This window comes from Piliocolobus tephrosceles, chromosome 9, assembly GCF_002776525.5.
Source record: "Piliocolobus tephrosceles isolate RC106 chromosome 9, ASM277652v3, whole genome shotgun sequence".
NCBI classification, from domain to species: Eukaryota; Metazoa; Chordata; class Mammalia; order Primates; family Cercopithecidae; genus Piliocolobus; species Piliocolobus tephrosceles.
This window is the reverse complement of record NC_045442.1, coordinates 100651805-100672524: the sequence shown is the minus strand read 5'-3', so window position 1 is coordinate 100672524 and position 20720 is coordinate 100651805. Positions and strand designations below refer to the sequence as shown.

General features: G+C 39.6%; 1 protein-coding gene across 4 annotated transcripts in view; it reads right to left on the bottom strand.

The window, feature by feature from the left end:
- ZNF438 (zinc finger protein 438) overlaps positions 1–20720 on the bottom strand; it is a 75483-nt gene that overhangs the window by 13342 nt on the left and 41421 nt on the right. Inside the window, exon 3 of one of the 4 annotated variants that reach the window (XM_026446843.1) lies at positions 18512–18604. The exons of 2 other annotated variants lie outside the window; for them this stretch is intronic. Coding sequence is in view for 1 of the 2 variants with exons in the window: in XM_023218115.3 (XP_023073883.1) it covers positions 5332–5338 (7 nt within the window). In the remaining variant the exon portion in view is untranslated. Of the gene's footprint in view, positions 1–5331; positions 6183–18511; positions 18605–20720 lie in introns of those variants that run through there. One more of the 4 variants, XM_023218115.3, reaches the window with a different exon arrangement.

The window sequence follows — 20720 nt, the reverse complement described above, 5'->3', positions numbered from 1 at the left end:
GTGGCGGATGCCTGTAATCCCAGCTACTGGGGAGGCTGAGGCAGGAGAATCACTTGAACCCTGGAGGCAGGGGTTATAGTGAGCCAAGATCACGCCACTATACTCCAGCCTGGGCAACAGTCTGAGCGAGACTCCGTCTAAAAAAAAAAAAAAAAAAAAAAGAAAATGTAACACCAACCTTGATTTTCTTTTTTCTTTTTTTTGTTTTTTTGAGATGGAGTTTTGCTCTTGTTGCTCAGGCGAGTGCAATGGTATGATCTCGGCTCACTGCAACCTCTGCCTCCTGGGTTCAAGTGATTCTCCTGCCTCAACCTCCCAAGTAACTGGGAGTACAGGCATGCACCACCACACCTGGCTAATTTTGTATTTTTAGTAGAGACGGGGTTTCGCCATGTTGGTCAGGCTTGTCTTGAACTCCCGACCTCAGGTGATCTGCCCACCTTGGCATCCCAAAGTGCTGGGATTACAGGCATGAGCCACCGCGCCTGGCCCATCAACCTTGATTTTAATGCCTACAGTGAGTGAATTAACAATTTTAGCAGGAAGGTGCTTCTTTTAGCAGAAATGACACCCCCTAAATAAACAAGCAACCTAGTAGAAATAAGTTGAAATTTACATTGACCACTTTATTTTTAGAAAGTAATTGTTTTGTGAAGAAAAAGGATGTTATGAAACATAGTTCACAGAATAGCCTGCACTAGAGTAAGAAGTGTAAGGACTAGTGCTATGGTCTGGAAAAATCAGACAAAGATAATTATTTGTTGTTTTCCTTCTGAATTTGATTACCATGAATTCCACTTATGGGTAAATTGAGTGGTAAATCACTTCACAATAGTCATCTATATGGATTGCTACTTCTTCCTACACAATTTTAATTTTTTAAGTTTTATTTTCATAGCCTTTAAATGTTTTTCATTTTAAACCTCACCTTCTCATCTTTTTTTTTTTGGAAGAAGTACCAAAATAAGTTGTAAATAAATACTTTAACTCAGGATCGAGAGACTTTGCGGAAAGCCTGGAATTACTGATGGCTTTTGGTTACTTAGAGATGTGGCTTCATACATAATTACATTAACGGTAATAATGTTCTTTGCATTTACACAACAGATCTGGGGTATGGAAGGGAGAGAAGAGAAAATATTGGGTCATTTATCACTAGTTCTTCCTCCTAATTGGGCAGAAAATATTTACTGCAAGAAGGGCTAGAACAAAGGCTTAGTAATACGCCCTCTTTAAAGAATATGTGACAATAATACATCATAGCACAAGATCTGTGACTCCCTCATCTCAAATCTGTCCAATGGCTCTTCATCTCAGAGTAAAGCCAAAATCCCTGCAATGGCTTAAAAGGCCTCATGCTTTAAAAGGTCCCTGGCAGTCTCTCTGACCTATTTCCTCCACTTGCTCCACTCCAGCCATGGTGGCCTCTTTGCTGTTCTGGGCATGCACCTCCTGAGAGGTGGCTCCTGGCTGGGAGGAGCACTGGCTACTCCCACCCGCCCAAGACACTCTTCCCTCAATAAATCCCCAGTACTTGCTGCATCATTTCCTTCAAGGTTTTGTACAAATGGCTTCTTCTCAACGAGCATCTTCTCTGACGACCTTATTTAAAACTATATCCCATTGTGAACTCCCTGCTCCCTCTTCCTGTTTCATTTTCTCTAGAACATATGTTCCATCTATGGCCAGACGCGGTGGCTCATGCCTGTAATCCCAGCAGTTTGGGAGGCTGAGGCAGGCAGATCACTTGAGGTCAGGAGTTTGAGATCAGCCTGGGCAACATGATGAAACCCTGTTTCTACTAAAAATACAAAAATTAGCTGGGTGTGGTGGCAGGCACCTGTAATCCCAGCTACTTGGGAGGTTGAGGCAGGAGAATTGCTTGAACCTGGGAAGTGGAGGTTGCAGTGAACTGAGATCATGCCACTGTACTCCAGCCTGGGCAACACAGTGAGACTACATCTCCAATGAATGAATGAATAAATAAATAAATAAATAAATAAATAAATAAAGTATCACATATATTGCCTGCTTTCCCTAGAATTCCTAGAGGACAGGGAGTTGGTCTGTGTCTTCAGGGCCTACAGTATCCAGTACATGACAGAGATATACTAAATATTTGTTGAATTTTTAAAGCGGTAATAAAGTGATCAAAGAGAAAAATAATTTAGAGGTTGAGCCTTGGAAATTTTGTAAACAGTGGGAAAAAAACACAATTTAAAAATGACCATTAATATTTCAATATTTTGAAAATTTAAAAGGAAACAGAGGATATTTCTCGGAAACATTTTTAAATGTAATTTTATTTATTGCCAGAATAAGGAGCGAATAATCAACTAACCACCTGAGGAAATAACAAAAGAGAATGGTAAATTATGCTGCTGGGGCATACACTGAAATAGTCAAAGAAACAAGTAAGCTCTACAGAAAACAGACACACAGAGAGGAAGAGTGGGGGGATTAGAGCGAAGACAGAGGAACAACAGAAAGGGAAACCAAACCTCAGAGGCAGAGCATGGTAATGTCAACATGAAGAAAGGCAGAAATAACAGACAGCAGAAGATGCAGCTGAAGCAACAACAGTGGTCAAGGTCACCTCGAAGTCTCTAAAGACTTAAGTTGGGAAGGAGCTTCCTATTTTTTATGACCAAGTGTGAGAAAGCAACCTTCTGACAGTTAAGGTTTCCAGAAATGAAACCAGATATACTTCATACAGCCACACCAAAAGGGAGTGAGCTAATTATGATATATTTGAAGTTAATGTGCTTCAACTGATCTTCAAATGTCTCTACATTATAGTGGGAATAAAATCACATAGGAAGTGCAAGGGCATTCAAAGGAAAAGGAGGCCACTGTGGTCTGAAAACAAAAGGACACTCCTGAGCTCTGTCCCGGCTGCGAGAGCACCAGTCAGTGTCAGCAGTGTGGGCAACCTGAAGTGACAGAGGCCCACATGACCAATATGAAGTCTGCCAAACTTAGTCCGTGCTCCTCAAGGTCCCTGCAACTTAAAGAAGTGGATGCTGGGGTTGAAAGGCTTATCAGGTGGTTCATGATCAATATCACAAGCTAATCACAAAGAGTTTGTGGGGTGAAAAGATAAGGTCTTGTTGAGTACATTTAACATACTATGCTTGTCTGGATCTATCAGGAAGTACACACAAGGGTGAGGGTCTCCATGAAAGTGGCGTTGAATCCAGTTTCTCAGAATCATTAAGGACAGGAAACGAAACCAATGTGTTAATAGAAATGCAAGGCAGGAGAAAGACAGCAAGGCCACAGAAACAGAAGAGAAAAAACCCTGGTAATTACTTAAGTGTCCACCAACAGGGTGCTAATAAGATAACCATCCAACCACACAATGTAATACCATGCCGTAATAAAAACAAAGAAAGAATCAGGGTGATCTGGAATACTCTCCAAGATGGGAGATGTACAGTATGCTATCACTTGTCTTAACAAAAATGAGAAGATACACACACAAATATATCCTGTATATGTGCAGAATATCTCTGAAATGAAACAAAAGAAATCAGGATTATGGTGGCCTTTGCTGGGTGGAGGGACCCGGGGGAACTAAGAAATCAGGAATGGGATAAGTGCTAATTTCCCACTGAATACCCTCTGTGCCTGGCACACAGGAGGTCCTTAGACGTATTTGTTTAATGAATGAAAGGAAAACGAACGTTTCCCTAGTTGAATCAGTTTTAAAAAGCAGTATCTTTTGGGATATTTGTGATGAGTGTGTATCTATGCATAAATGACTGTCTAGATGTACACACAGAGAATGGCTCATGTCTTTTATTTTCCTTGACTACTTAATGACAAGAATTGCTAACGATCAGGGAAGTAATCTAGTAAGTAATCCGACAGGCAGTGCATAACAACCCAAAAAAGTTAAGCACTGAGAAGTATTAGAGCTCATTACCTCCCAAGGACAAGTGGAGTTGTACGAATTGTTCCTCCGAACATTTGCTTTTTAAGATAAAATAAGGCAATTTGCAATAAAGGTCAGTGATGCTAGAATAACACTTTTTTTTTTTCTTGAGTAGTCTGAACAACAGGAGTCCTTAGAGAAGCTGAAAATGCCACTAAGTTTTTAAAAACTCTAACATACTAAGATAGTATGACTGCAGAAAGTCTTTCTTGGCAATATAGTTATACAACAGTGGTTTATTCCACTACACATTTACAAGGCCTTTCACAGATGGTGTGATCTAAAAACTCTCACCTGCACCCACTATATTACAGATCTTACAGAACTGTGCACTAATTAATGAGAAGTACAAATTTCCACTGACATTCATAATTTCTGGAAATCCTGCAAAACTACCCGTAACACAGTTAAAGAGACTCACAGGACTCTCGGGTACTAAACATGGACTTTTATTAACTGAAGACATAAAAGGGTCGCTCAGTAAAATTAATTTGGTACAATTATTCAACAGGAACACTTAATATTAGGATCTTAAATATGGGCTGTTTTTAGTATGTTAAGCATACTAAAATAATGATTTTGAAAAGTGACATTTACAGTTGGTGAGAAATTGATCTAACTGGGATTAAAGGGAAACTAGGAAGTGTTGAGTCCTTATTATGGTCTAGAATTGGTGCTAGGTCTTTTAATTAAATCTTCATCCAAACTCTGCAAATAGGTATTACTGTTTCCCTTATACAGATTAAGCAAAATGAAGTTTGAGGAAGTTAAATAATCTGCCAAAGTCCACACAACCCAGAGCTGTCCCATTCCAATTCGAAGCAATGACCTTTTTCTTCATTTTCCTTCAAAGGGGTGGGGAGATTATATGTAAAGTTGTCCAAATTTATCACGAAATATAATACCATATTTAAATTTTAAATAGAAAAAAAAGAAATTTTGAAATAGAAATGGCTTGTCATATTCTAAACTTTTTTTTTTTTTTTTTTTTTTTGAGATGGAGTCTTGCTGTCACCCAGGCTGGAGTGCAGTGGTACAATCTTGGCTCACTGCCACTTCTACCTCCCAGGTTCAAGTGATTCTCTCGCCTTAGCCTCCCGAGTAGCTGGGATTACAGGCATGCGCCACCATGCCCGGCTAATTTTTCTATTTTTAGTAGAGACAGGTTTCACCATGTTGGCCAGGCTGGTTTCGAACTCCTGACCTAAAGTGATTCACCCACCTTGGCCTCCCAAAGTGTTGGGATATAGGAGTGAGCCACCGTGCCTGGCCTAAAATTTCTATTACCATTAAATTATACTAATTTTCTGAAAGCCCACTTATTAGAGATAACTCACAGAAAATTAATAGTCATTTGAAAGCAAAAGCACATTATATTTGAATTTGCCACTTACTATCCATAGGACTCTGAGAAATCCAGAAAGGCTGCTGGATATTTGGAGAATGTGTAACGTGTATCCTCCTCCTCCTCCTCCATTGCCATCAAAGGATTAGATCTGATGGACATCATTTACATGTTAAAGGCAGTGGAGGAAAGAATGAGGGCTCAATAGCACTAGGTGCCAATGTCTTACCCAGCTTTATTAAACTGTTTCACAATGCAGCTACCACAAATAGTATTAAGAGACAAGCACATGAGGCAATTCTCTAGATAGCCACAAACAGCTCACTTCCTGATTCCCACTGGCAGAACCAAGGCCTGCTTTGTTGCTTCTGAATAAAGTTGTTCAACCTCATCTGGTTGCTGGTTTGGGCAAAGTTCCATTATTCCATCTGAGGGGACCCACAGGCCTACTGCTAAGAGTGCAGAAGGGAGCAGGCAGAGAAAGAGAGGCGTGTCCCTGCTCTTGAAACAGGCCCCTGGATCCAGAGGCTCACGAGGGAAGTTCTGCCAAGTCTTGGTCACTAAAGAGCCAAAAATTTTAGGTGTTGTTTTGGTTTTAATTTTATTAAACTGAAATACTCTATTTTCAGTTTTATTCGTTGTTATCCCTGTTTTCTCTGCCACTTGGCTTTCAAATAATAAATTCCAGTTGGGGTTCAAACTGTTTCCCAAGATGGTCTCTAGTTAAAATAAACATGGTAAAACCCTGGAGAGGTCTGGGATAAAAGCAATGTCTCATAACACAAGGGAGTGCAACTTAATTTTGTTGAAAAGCCTATAAACACCCTTAGCCATTACCTAACCTCTCCCCAAGCCACTGTCCAGGGTCTGCGAGTCAACAAGAATTTATTGAGCACTGACTACAGAGTGTGCGCTGTAAAATGTCCTGGCAATAGGCACAAGTGTTCTTTTGTTTCTAAGGACTCAGGATGCCAAATGAATTTCTAGTCCACATATATGCAGCACGGAGACCTCCTAGAGTCATCATGTCTCAGACCTAAATTTCAGGAAATCTGAGACAATGCAAAGGAAACAAGCACATTCCTAACTGGAGATGTTGTATCCTGAGTCTAGTTTAGTCCATTCTCCTTGACAAGACTTGTAGTGTTCTGCTCAATTATTGCTCTTAGCTAACTCCCCTCTCCCTCCTTAACACCACCAGTGACATGCAGGCAACTTCCACTCAGCACAGGCCTTTGAGATTTGTCTTGTCAAACAGTTCATCCATCACCTCACTTAGCAGGGAAGAAATTCTCATTTTCTGAGGAGCTGAGCTTCCTTATCAATACTGTTTCTTTAATATTATCCCAACAATAAGTACATTTTATGGGTTAGGTACTGTGCAAAATATATAACATGCATTATCTCACTTAATACCCAAAAACCCTGAATTAGGAACCACTTTTGTATCTGTTTGTTTTTGAGACAGGGTCTCACTCTGTCACTCAGGCTGGAGTGCAGTGGTGCAATCACGGCTCACTGTAGCCTCGAACTCCCCAACCTCGGGTGATCCTCCTACATCAGCCTCCCAAGTAGCTGGGACTACAGGTGCACACCAACATGCTGGGCTAATTTTTGTATTTTTTATGTATTGTTTTGCCAGGTTATCCAGGCTGGTCTCGAACTCCTGTGCTTAAGCAATCCACCTACCTCAGCCTCCCAAAGTGCTGTGATTACAGGCGTGAGCCACCGTGCCTGGCCAAGTCTGTTTTACAAGGATTTCTAAGCTGGTAAGTAACAGTGCTGGAACTCAAATCCTAGCTCATTTTATTCCAAGGGCTCTTTCCACCTCTGCATGCTGACTATAAGCTACTACGTGTGGTTACGGCCAGCATCTGATCTTCAGTAGAAAGACTGTGTGTTTTGGGGTTTAGACAGATTTGGTGTCAGCTCCTGGCTCTGTCATGTACCTGCGGCTTTGGCACTTCACTCTCTGTGCCTAAATGTTAGGATCTATGAAATGGGCATAGTAATAATCTGCCTACAAAGGTCCCCGTCAGGATTAAATGAGAAAAATACCCACGATGGTGCAGGTAGTTCCAGATACATGTTAGATGCTCAGCTGATATACTAGTTTTCCACTTTCTCTTGCTAGAGAGTATCAGATTGTTGACATTTATTTTTGGTGGGGAAAAAAGGGCACAAATTTTGAATGCTCAGCACATGGAAGTAGTTCTGAATTCTTAAAGTACTGTTTCTATTTTGAAAGGTAAATGAAGGAAGGAGAAAAGAAATGGTATTACTTGTGCTGGCCTCAAAAGGTAATTCCCCAAAATGCAGGCCTCAGAAGCAAAAATCTCTCTCTGCCCTACGGTCTCTGGCCCTTCATTGTCCCCTGAGACTAGGCATAGAATCCAGAATCCCTCTTCCCCAAGGTGAGTCATAGAAACCAGAACCACTTTTCCCCAAAGCCAGCCATAAAACCTAAAATTACTACTCTAACCCTGGCCATAAAGCAATGATCTGACTTACTTGTTTGATTGTAGGTCATCGAACCCCCATTCCAGAAAGGGTCCTACCTCATACCCAGAAGGAAGGGATGCTGTGCAGAGAGATCAACAGCAATCCAAAACAGACAAGCGTGGTTGGGTTTCCTCACTCACTCCACCAGCATTAGATCACACCCCTTTTGTTCAGTTATATTTCTCCACAGCTGTCCATATTTTGTTGAACCTCAGCATGAAAATGGACAGTTTCCCATCTTTGGGTCCGCAATCTGAAGGTTCTCTTGTCATGTAACACAACTGATTCAATGTATATGCCTTTTCTCCAGTTAATCTGCTGATCTGTCAGCTCATGATCAGTGAACCTTCAGAGGGGTGAAGAGGAAGTTTTCCTTTGCCTCTATGCTTGTAAATAATGAAACTGTATTTTAAATCTTGTGCCTCTCTCCTGACCCTCATGCTGGTAGCTCAATCTTTCCTAACATCTGATCCAATCTGTCTTGCCAGGCTCTGATTCCCTGTCCACACCCCATTCCCACTTGCCCTTCTGTAAATTTTTGTATCCCAATTGGTAAAGCGCTAATTGGATTAACAATTTGATGTGAATAGGGTTAACATACATGCATTTTAAAGAACTACTTCATGGAGACTCTCCTTTCCACTTTAGTTTATACCTAGTAAGTAGTGAGGCCAATTGTTGCTCTTAAACCTAGCAGGGAACAAAGCAACTACCCTAGTAGTTGTTCAGAAAGTGGGGGTAAGTACAGGTCTCAGTGGCCCTGTGATGGGGGATGGGGCCCAGAGTGGGGTTAGGGACACTTGCCTTGTAGACTTTAGTATTTTGCCAAATAAATCATTATAAGTTTTAAGACAGCCTGGGTACAGAAAGAAAAGTTAGGCACCGAAAGAGGAACTATAGCACCTAAAATAGACTAAATGATATATATATAAACACAGTTGTCCCTTACCATCTGTGGGGAACTGGTTCCTCCAAGGGGCAGTGACCACCTTTGGACACTCAAATCCACAGATTCTCAAATCCCTGATGTAAAATGGTACAGTGTTTGCATATAACCTATGCATATCTCCTCTTGTATACCCCAAATCATCTCTAGACTGCTTTTAATATCTACTGCAATGTAAATACTATGTAAATAGTTGTTTTACCGTATTGTTTAGGGAATGATGACAAGGAAAAAAAGTCTATACATGTCCAATACAGATGCAAATAAAAAAATTTTTTTCAATCTGTGCTTAGTTGAACCATGGATGCAGAACCCACAGATGCAGAACCCAGGATGTGGAGGGCTGACTATATCATGCTGCAAGAGGAAGCAAGCATTCTTTATGAAAGAATTTAAAAGCCAATTACCTAGAATATTAGTGGCAATTAAAAAAAAAATAACACAATGTGGTTGATAAACTGAAGTAACTAATTATACTTTCAGGGCCATGTAATTAATGTCCCAAGTGAAAAGTACATTTAAAAAGCTTTACCATTTAAAATATATTTTAATGATTCTCAATTTCAATTAATTTCTTCTCCATTCTAATTATGAAGCTTTTATTGGTTCTTATTTCTGGAAGGAATTGTTTTTTATTTGGAATGATTCTGATAAAACATGACTGAAAGCTATATGAAATATGTTTGCTTTTAATACACTTAGAAAGATAAAGTTGTTTATTTTTTGGCAAAATAATTTTGTAGCACATATAAGATTTTATTCATTATTACAAAACATTCAAGCCAGATCTTTACTCAAATCTAAGAATGACTGAGGAGCATAAGAAGTTAACTAAGAGCTAATGACCTTCCAAGGACACTAAGCCAGACAAATGGAAACTTCTGAAATGCTTTGTTAACGCCATTCTCTCAATATTCTTTTTGTTGTTATTATCACTAAAACTGTTAATACTCAGTTGAGTCACACAGTTGAAATTTGGACCTTGATAACTGAACTCCAACAAGGTGAAAAGCAGCAGGTTGTTTCATTTAACCTTCTATCACCATACAAATACTTGTGCACACTCTCTTTCCACAACATTCTGACATTTGCCGAGTCAGCTGTTACTCAATAGAGCTGGTGAACAGGGAAACATCCCGCAAAAGAGGTTTAGTGGGCTGCACAGATACGGCATGGCAAGAAATCTTCCACAACAAATTAAAAATGGGCCCTTCTTCTTTATAAATTTTCTTTTTCTTTTGAGACAGGGACTCGCTCTGCCACCCAGACTGGAGGGCAATGGTATGATCATAGCTCACCCTGCAGCCTCAAACTCCTGGGTTCAAGTGATCCTCCTGCCTCAGCCTCCCAAGTAGCTGGGACGACACAGGCACACCACCCTGCGTGGCTAGTTTTCAAACATTTTTTTGTAGAGTTGAAGTCTCACTATGTTGCCCAGGTTGGTCTCAAACTCCTGGGCTCAAGAAGTCCTCCTACCTCAGTTCCCTAAGTGTTGGAATTACAAGCATGAACCATAAACGGCACCCAGCCTACTTTTATTTTTCAATAGCAGTTCGAACAGTTAAGTATCTGGGATGACTAACAAGATGACAGTTGGTGAAGAAAACCTTTTCCTCAGTGGGATAAACAGAAAGATAGGGTTTCAACATCAGAATGTAAAGTCAGTTGGGAACAATTAAACCAGGACACATGCAAAAGGATGGAAGTTTCTTGCCTTTGGTCAAAACACTATGATTATGAAACTAAAGTGGTAAAGATCACAATGTTTCAAAAAGCAGGGAACCAAAATTACAAAGGTATCATTTTTATACTGTAATTTCAAAAGTAAGTTCACTTTATCTAAAAGAGGTATTTCTGAGGAATGTGCAAACTACATTTTAAAAAAGGAATTGTTTCACTGCTTTATAGTAGAGTTTTACAGATGCTTTATCTTCACTGCTGATTTATCTTTAACTCACAGTGATTTATAACATTTTTTTGCTGCACGTTTTTCTATACCTCAGCTTTTATGTCAAATAGTTCATGATTTGTAGGTACAAATGCACAAGGTTGGACAGCCACGGGTCTTTAAGAAGTATTCCCTTGTTATGCAGATAATTATTCCCTAACATTTCTGCTGGTAAGTCTTGACTGTTCCTTATTTCTTTAATGAAGACACACCTTTCCTGAACATAGAGGGACCATCTACAATACTGACACTTTGAAGAAAATAATAAAAAGAACATGAAGTCCCAGGTACTGGCGGGTACTGAGGTGACTGGTTTGTGCTGTTCACCTTTGAGGAGCTGACCAGATTAGCTGTCTGTGAGTTAGCTGGCATCTACAGATCCTGTCGTGTGACTGATGCCATCAGATTCTGACCTGAGCCAGTACCAAGAGTGAAGGCAGTGGAGTTTGAAAGCTGTGGTGACTACTTTGGATTCCTTTGCCTTTGAATTCTGCCATCCTTCTTCTCCACCAATATGTTTATTGTCTTTTAGTGATGACTACGAAACCTGGGTTGAAGGGAATGTCTACTCTCATCCACAGATGAAGAGTATGTCAGAGTTATATTTCCCATCTCCCTGGAGATGGAGTGATGACACGGCCCACTGCTTCTCCTTGCCTCGAGGCTATGTGTGCCTGTGAGTGGTCTCCTTAGGCAGATCCTCCCATTCCAGAGCCGGCCTCCTGGCTGACCATCCACACACACTCACCTCAGATTGTAGGTTCACCCACTTGCTGTCTTCCTACAGAACCTTGCCCAGCTGGCCCCACCTTGTGCTCTCTACTTCCACCTCCTCTAATTTGGTGCTGGAGAAATCCAACCATTGTGAACGCTGGACAATGTTCTAAGTTCAAAGTTTCTAGTTCAAAATCGTTTCCACAGTCTATTTACTTGTCCCTAAGAGACTCTTGGTGGCCCAGGTTCCTTCCCCTGCTCTTCTGAGGCACTCTCCCTCTGCCCCACCCCTGCCCTATCCCCAGGGCCATCTCTCTCTTGCCAATGATTTTTGACACTGACTTCATGGAAAAAAGAGAGGCTATTATGTGGGAACTCATTCATTATCCCTTTTATATGTAAACTCCCTTTTTGTCTTTGATTATGCCACACAAATGAGTTTATAAAAACCTTTTCTGTGGTGGGGAAAAAGGAGGAGAAGTACCATAACTCTAAATATACAATGCTCAAGTCCTGACACATTAAAATGTACAAAAAGGTGCATCTGAAAATAAGGAAATGGAGTATTCCCAACCCTAGTCTGGAGGCTACCCTTCCTTCCAGGCCCCTTGTGCCTCGGGGATCCTGCACCATTGGTGAGCTCCCCAGCTCTCAGAGAGGCTGGCCTGTGACCATCCTATCTAAAAGGAGCTGCTCAGCCGCATGCGATCACTTGCTGTTTTCTTTTTCTGCTTCACTGTCCTTCGTGGTACTTACCTTCGTGATGATATTACATTATCTGTCTCCTCCCTAAAATGTCAGCTCCAAAAGAGCAGGGGCTTGTTTTGTTACTGCCAGGGCCTCAGTCTCCCGATCAGCAGCTGGCAGTTGTACAACATATTTTTTACCGAAGGAGCAAACTATTAACTCTCAACCATATTGACATGCCTTCCTTCTGCTATGCTATTGCTGAACACAAAAACAGACAAACAACAGCAACAAGAAAGAGTCATTAGGCCCTATCTCCTTCCTTTTCTTCCTGAGACAATCTATGGTAGATATGTACATATACACTGCCTCTACTCATCCATTTCTATTCTTCCCTCAAACCTCTAGAATCCTGAAGTTCTATTTTGAAGAACTAAAATGCCCCTCAGTCAGAAGTCAGACTGAATGCTTAATCTGCTATCTGAAGTCCTCCACCAATTCTTGGTATTAACACCTCCAGTCCATAGACGTGAAAACAACGTTTCTTGCAAGATCACAAAGCAGGTATTGAGAGTTGGATTTTCACCCAGGTCTGTCTGGCACCAAAGCTGTTCTCCCTCAATTCCAACACACTGAATTTAACTAAGTTGTTTAGCAGTTTATCTGTTTACATGTCAGTCTCTTCCAGTGGCCAGTGAGTGCCACATAATCCATCTCAATGTTGAGAAAAGAAAGATCTTTTTGAACAACCTTTTTCCAATCAAAGTGCAACTGTTAGGAGGGAGAGACAGGTCTTTCTTCTAAGAGAAATCTACAGCATGGTCACTGGAGAGGTAGTAAATGAACTCACACATAGCAATGCGCAATGCCCTATAGAACTGTATCTATGGCCTTCTTTTAACAGAGCTTCTGGTGACCAAATCAGGCTTACACCAGAATCTGACTTTTTTGAAGCAACAATTACACAATACATTTAATTACACTTTTAAGGAGTGACAAAGTAATTTTTTGATGAGTAAAAATGAAGAAAAAAATGACTAAGGTCTTTCATAATTTTAAAAATAATATACATTTCTTAGATACTTCTTAATCTTACACCACCTTCTTCTAAAACTAACAACACTAAAGAACATTAGGACTGAAAGAAAAGTCTAAAATGCTAAAAGAATTTCTAAATTTCTCATGTGGCAAGTCCTGCTCCTTTAGTAAACTTGATAATACATCAGTGCTGAGGTGTAATGATTTGGATCTGAGGAATTTTCTTTTTGTGGGAGGCTGGGGGAGGGGTGCCTCAGAGAAAACAAGACAAACTGCATTACATGTATGATAGAGAGTAGACGTCTGGCTTTGTTGTTTCTATTTATTATACTGCTGGAATGAATTTGAGCAAGACAACAATCCTTCGGCCTTCCTGGCCATAGTTTCCTCTCTTTAGCAAGAGAGGATTAGATTAGATTAGTGTTTCTCAAAGTACGGCTTGCAGAACCTCAAGGAAGGTCCCAAATACTCTTTTCATACTCATATCAAGATGGCCTTTGCCTTGTGTCGACATTTGCACTTGTTGTGCTGTGGGATAAAACTTCTCTAGCAACTTAGCCAAGTAAGGTAGTGCCCACAAACTGTTCAAGCAGTCCTATACTTCACTGTGGCACTCTCACAGTGGAACAACAAAAAAGCAGCACAAAATTTTAGTTTTATAAAATTTTGGTCCTTGAGTACATGCCTTTTTAATATTCTGTGATGAAATCATTTGCAGTCAAAGTACAAGTCTGCTTCATATGGAAACAGGATTGTTGTCCTGAGGACAAGCACTCGATTCAGCCCTGAAGCTGACCTGGCTTTTTTCATGGAATACCATTTTTACTTGAAAAAATGGCTGACAGATGTATGTTGAAATATGTTGAATGAACATATTAAGACTTGGGTATCTGGCAGACATTTTCTCAAAAGTGAATGAATGGAGCCTGGCATTACAAGAAATAACTTCTAACAGTATTTGTTGCCAATGATAAAAGTCATTTTCTTTCAAGTGGCAATTGGAATTCTGGAAAATCTGAATTCACCACCAGCAGCTTGAAGCTTCCCAGTAGTTACTTTTCAGATAAATCTGGTGCTTATGGGCCAGGCGCGGTGGCTCACTCCTGTAATTCCAGCACTATGGGAGGCTGAGGCGGGCAGATCACGAGGTCAGGAGATGGAGACTATCCTGGCTAACACAGTGAAACCCTGTCTCTACTAAAAATACAAAAAATTAGCCAGGAGTGGTGGCGGGCGCCTGTAGTCCCAGCTACTCGGGAGGCTGAGGCAGGAGAATGGCATGAACCCGGGAGGTGGAGCTTGCAGTGAGCCACGATCGCGCCACTGTACTCCAGCCTGGGCGACAGAGCGAGACTCTGTCTCAAAAAAACAAACAAAAAACAACAACAAAAAAAACTGGTGCTTACGTTAATGAATGATTTTTTAAATATTGTACAATGAAGTATATGGGAGATTTGCAAAACACACTGAACTACTGTTTTCTAAATGACCAGTTTAATGTCACATGCATCAATAAAAGAATCACTCAAGTATGAGACCCAAAATGTAATAGAATACAAAAGTACACGGACAGGGTTTCAAATTTCACAGTACAACTAAACTGAAAGAAGTTTACATCTGACAAATTTTGGCGTAGCATCAAAGAAAAATATCCATGATTATCTGAAAAGCCTACCAAAATATCCCCTTCCTTTCTGACTATTGGAAAGTCGACTTTTTAAAAAATATGTCAACATATACAATATCACAACTGACTGAATGCAGGACTAGATACGAGACTCAAACTATCTTTAATGAAGCCAGAATTTAAAGATATTTGCAGAAAACATAAATCAATGCCAATCTTCTCATTATGATTATTATTTTTTTACTTTGGAAAAATATTTAGGTTGGTGCAAAAGTAATTGCGGTTTTTGTCATTAGTTTTATAGTATAGTCAATTTCGTTAAACTAGGTTATTTTTGTTAAGATGTAATGAGCTTATTGTTATTTCAAAATAAATCCATAAATATATTTTTCTTTTTATGATCACTAAATATTGACAGATACAACTCATACAAGCAAATGCTCTTTACAGTCCTCAATAATTTTTGAGAGTGTAAAAGGTCCTGAAGCTACAAAGTTTGAAAGCAACTGAACTAGATGAAATCTAACTTACTATGTCTTTTGAGATTCTATAATTGTGTGTGTGTATGAGTGAGTGGGTAGGTTTGTGTGAATGAGAATAGAAAATCAAATCTAGAAATGTTTTACTTTTTGTTGTTAGGTTTTATTTCCTTCACCTTTCTTTCCTTGAGAATATAACATGGCAGATCAATAGAAGAGAGTTTTGATAATAAAGTATTAAAAGGTAATTCATCCTAACACAAATATTAACTATAATTAAAATATCACTAGCTGTCAATGTTAGAATATGAACCAAATAAAATGCTTGACAAAAATGTTATATAATGTTTCAGAAACTTATCTTACTTGAATTTATATTTATGGAATATCAGACAAGTTATATTCAAATGACATTTATATTTTTCCCCCCATTTTAAGAAATATCATCACAAGATACTCTTGGTAGTATATAATCTTTTCAAAAAACAGAGCAATGTTTTTAAAGAATTTTCTTTTTTTTTTTTTTTTTGAGATGGAGTTTTGCTTTTGTTGCCCAGGCTGGAGTACAACGCCATGATCTCAACTCACTGCAACTTCCGTCTCCCTGGTTCAAGCAATTCTCCTGCCTCAGCCTCCCGTATAGCTGGGATTACAGGTGCCTGCCACCCCACTCAGCTAATGTTTTGTATTTTTAGTAGAGATGGGGTTTCACTATGTTGGCTAGGCTGGTTTTGAATTCCTGACCTCATGTGATCCGCCCGCCTCAGCCTCCCAAAGTGCTGGGATTACAGGCGTGAACCAGTGCACCCGGCCTGAAGGATTTTTTTAGACAAAAAGTATTCAAAGTCATTTAAAATTATTTTATCCAAACAAAAGTAATCACAAGTTGCTCTTCCTTATTAATACAAGTTAGATGCTGGAATTCTATAAATGTTTTTAGGATTTTGGTGCCCATTAATTTAAAGACAAGAACAATACGTTTACTCCATTAAAAGCATTACTACATTTATGAATTTCTATTCCTATTGCTATTGGATTTTTAAAAACAGAAAATGCCTATCCTTTATTTTTGGCTGCATAACATCCTAAATACCCCGGTCAAACTACTTTGCTTTTATCCCCGCTCGACCCACCACACTAACCATCTGCATAAATAAAGATGCAAGCATCTGCCATATTGCAAATGGTCTCAGGGGCAGATGTTTCCATCCTTGTGCTCATGTCACTGGGGCTGGGTACATTATTTGAACAGATGTACACAATCTGAAAGTGTTGTGTCCCACAGTGAAATGTCTCCAACTGCTTTCTATCATAGTACATACATGCTATTTGCACCTGCATTTATGTTAATGATATAAACACAGCAGGGGTTCTGACAAAGTGAGATGTGATGCTATGAAATATATTTACATGGTTAATTGGAATTTCTGAGAGACTCTGCTGCCAAACGGCCACACTGGCAATGATACATACCCAAGTAAATTATCTGATTACCAGCCTGCTTTTTAAGCTACAGAAATACAGCTATTTCGGCCGGCCACAGTGGCTCATGCCTGTAATCCCAGCACTTTGAGAGGCAGGCAGATCACCTGAGGTCAAAAGTTCGAGGCCAGCCTGGCTAACACGGTGAAACCCTGTTTCTACTAAAAATACAAAAACTTAGCCGGGTGTGGTGGTGTGTGCCTGTGATCCCAGCTAGTTGGGAGTCTGGGGCAGGAGAAACGCTTGAACCAGGTAGGCAGAGGTTGCAGTGAGCCAAGATCGTGCCATCGCACTCCAGCCTGGGCAACAAGAGCCGAACTCCATCTCCAAATAAAAAAAAAAAAAAAAAAAGAAAAGAAAGAAGAAAGAAATACAGCTATTTCAAACAACAAAAATAATCATAATCTAAATTTACTAATATTTTAAACTCTAATATTTTATTTCAACTTCCATATATGGCTGGTCTACTTTATGGTTTTAGGCCACCCAGGTCATTTCCATTTATTCTAAAAGGATATTTCTACAGGCATGTGTGTGTTTTCCATTTGTTCTTCTGTCAACAGTATAACATACTAATAATGCACAATGGTATTTTGTAGAAGTTATTACATCGGAAAGTTCCAATTTCCAACATTAAGGAGTTAACCAAAACCAGCTTGCAAATGTCAATCTGTACTTGCTCTGCAGCATAAAATGGTATCAAAAGTCCAAGAACAGCATTTACACCACTTGTTAAGATCAAAATGTTTCCATATGAATATCACATATTTGGAAACATAATATTTTGGTAATACACAGGGAATGATATTTTCCCCCAATAATGAGGTCATAAAGCAATGTTAACCACTAAATTCAAAGCATCGAATTACAGTGGTACTCCTTGCTACTGTGCATTCAATGTGAGGGCTGGAGAGTCACAGATCTTGCAACAGTAGTTTTCTTTGTAGCTTTACCGAACTAAGAATTTATGATCACCTTTAAATAATATATTACTTTATTAACTTGAAGTTTATAATATTAACTATGTACAAAGTCATTTTATCTGAGAAAAACATCATAAAAAATAGTTTTTATTCTGCACATTATCCTGAGGCTTCTACTGTGCTTTCAAAGTTTTTACAAGGCGTATTCATATACAGTTGATTCTTGTTATTTGCAGATTCTGTATTTGTGAATTTCCCTAATTGCTAAAATTTATTTTTAACCCCAAAATCAATACTTGTGGTGTTTTCATGGTCATTCATGGACATGTGTGGAGAACAAAAAAGTTTGAGCCACTTGACATGCAAATTCCCAGCTGAGGCAGAACAAGATGATATCCTGCTTTCTTCCTTCAGCTCTCATACTGTAAACACACATACTTTTTGCATTTCAAAAACTGCCACATTTTTTTTTTTTGCACTTTTTGTGCTTTTTCTTGGTGATTTTACTGTTTACTTATGGTCTCCAGCATAGTGCTGGGTGCTGTCTAGTGCTCCTACACACAAGACAAGTGTGATGTGCTCTACAGAGAAAACACTTGTATTAGAGAAGCTTTGTTGAGGCATGAGTTATAGTGCTTTTGTCTCTGAGTTCAATGTTAAAAAATTAACCCTGTCTATTAAATAAATTATTTTTTTAACAGAAATACACTTTTAACAAGGTCATGTATCAGTTGTTGACAAAAATGTTGTGATTAGAGGCTCACAAGAACCTAAACTTGAATATCCCCTAGGAACAAATGGCTCAGTATTTGCTAATTCAGTGTTCCTAATAACCTTCTAGAAAATAAATACTACAAGTAATGAGAATGAGAATCAATCATACCTACTGCATTTGACCGTTACAGGGCAAGAATTACTATCCCCATTGGAAAGACGAAGGGACTGCGGTTTACTGATTTGGCCAAAATCACAGAGCCTAAAAAGAAGCACATAACAATGACCAGAGCTCAGCTGTCCAGATCAGTGTTCTTCCACCAGATGGAGAGGAAAGGGGAGATATGGGCAAGGAGGAAAAGAAAAAAATAGAGAGCTTAAGAAAATAGCTTTCATACCATGTTCGAAACAGTGAAACTACGATTAGATAACAAGAATAAACCACTTTCAGGTTAAATCCCCATAAAAGGAAACCCCTGCTTGGATAGGCAGCCCAGTGTTATTAATTACAACAGCTGCAAGAGAGAAGAGCTTAGTTTGGTTTTACTTTCCTCCGCCTTTGCTTCTTTTGCTGTCTCTTCAAAGGCAATAAATACTTGTTAAATGAATATTTGCTTTCATTGGCTTTAGAATTCCATCTACTTTAGTGCTTCATCAAAAAAAAAAAAAAAAAGATTACAACATTTTCACAGCATCAGATGTGATTTATAAAAACTGTTTGAGGGTTTAAGACATTTTATACATAATTTAATATGCATTTGAGAGACTACTACATGCAGGGGTGCTTTAAACCCTGCTAAAGACAGAAAATTCATCAAGAACTTTATAAAAGACCTAACTGATACTAAGTCCAAAATAAGTAAGATCTTTTCCCCAAACTTTAAAAATGATATGAGTATTAACTAGCCCCTCCCTAAGTGTGCCTTACTTGAGTTCTAATATCCTATATTCATGAATACCAAAATGTTAGGTCTGTAAGCTATAAGTATATACTTTTATGTCTGCAAGACATAGAATACATTTTTAGACAGTATCATAACTATTTATTTTTTATTGAATCAGAAAATCTAGGGTTTTTTTTAAAGGATTCAAATGTGAATTCACATGATAGACAGTAGTGGCTGTGGCTGTGCAGTCCAATCATGTACAGATTTGGGAAATCAGTAGTAGCTGTACAGCACATGTCCAGCTAACTGCAGTGGGTCCAGAGGGGGCCGCCTGTGTGTCTGCCTCAAAGCATTTGCTCTCTCTCCATCCCCACTTCTTACTTTTATGAAATAGAACTAGCACTCACAATTTGAAAGCTTCCTTTAAGTAATACAAATGTTATGACAGAGTTGAGAAAAGTGGTAGAAGAACTGTATAAGAAAACTTTTCTACCTGCCGAAGACTTGTCTAGGAAATGGCAAACTTAACTGTAAGGCTGACAAGTGACTAAGAATTGAGAGACTCGGCAGGGCGCGGTGGCTCAGGCCTGTAATCCCAGCACCTTGGGAGGCCGAGGAGGGCGGATTACGAGGTCAGGAGTTTGAGACCCAGCCTGGCCAACATGGTGAAACCCCGTTTCTACTAAAAATACAAAAATTAGCCAGGCATGGTGGCTCGCTCCTGTAGTCCCAGCTACTAGGGAGGCTGAGGCAGAAGAATCACTTGAACCTAGGAAGTGGAGGTTGCAGTGAGCCAAGACTGTACCACTGCACTCCAGCTGGGGTGACAGAACGAGACTCTGTCTCAAAAAAAAAAAAAAAAAAAAAAAGAATTGACAGACTCCACTAAAATAGACTCTCACTTGACTTAAATGAAGACTCCTTCCTGACCAATGAACAATGGGGTTTACATTAACCAACTGTGTAGGAACTTAAAATTCATTCTGACTACCCAAGGTACAAAATTCAATGATCAACTGGCATAATCACAGTGAACTACCTCTTCTTAGCACATAAAACACATACATTGTCCCTGTCAGAGAATCATTTGGTGATACTGCTCACCTGTGTGAGTCTTCTTATATGGCACATAAATAAATTGACTTGCATTTTTAATTAGTGTGGTGATTGTCTTTCACCAAATAGTTGGCCTTATTATGTTGTTTTCATGCCTCTGTTTTGAAAAACACAGCTTAGGCCGGGCGCGGTGGCTCAAGCCTGTAATCCCAGCACTTTGGGAGGCCGAGACGGGCGGATCACGAGGTCAGGAGATCGAGACCATCCTGGCTAACACGGTGAAACCCCGTCTCTACTAAAAAATACAAAAAACTAGCTGGGCGAGGTGGCGGGCGCCTGTAGTCCCAGCTACTCGGGAGGCTGAGGCAGGAGAATGGCGTAAACCCGTGAGGCGGAGCTTGCAGTGAGCTGAGATCCGGCCACTGCACTCCAGCC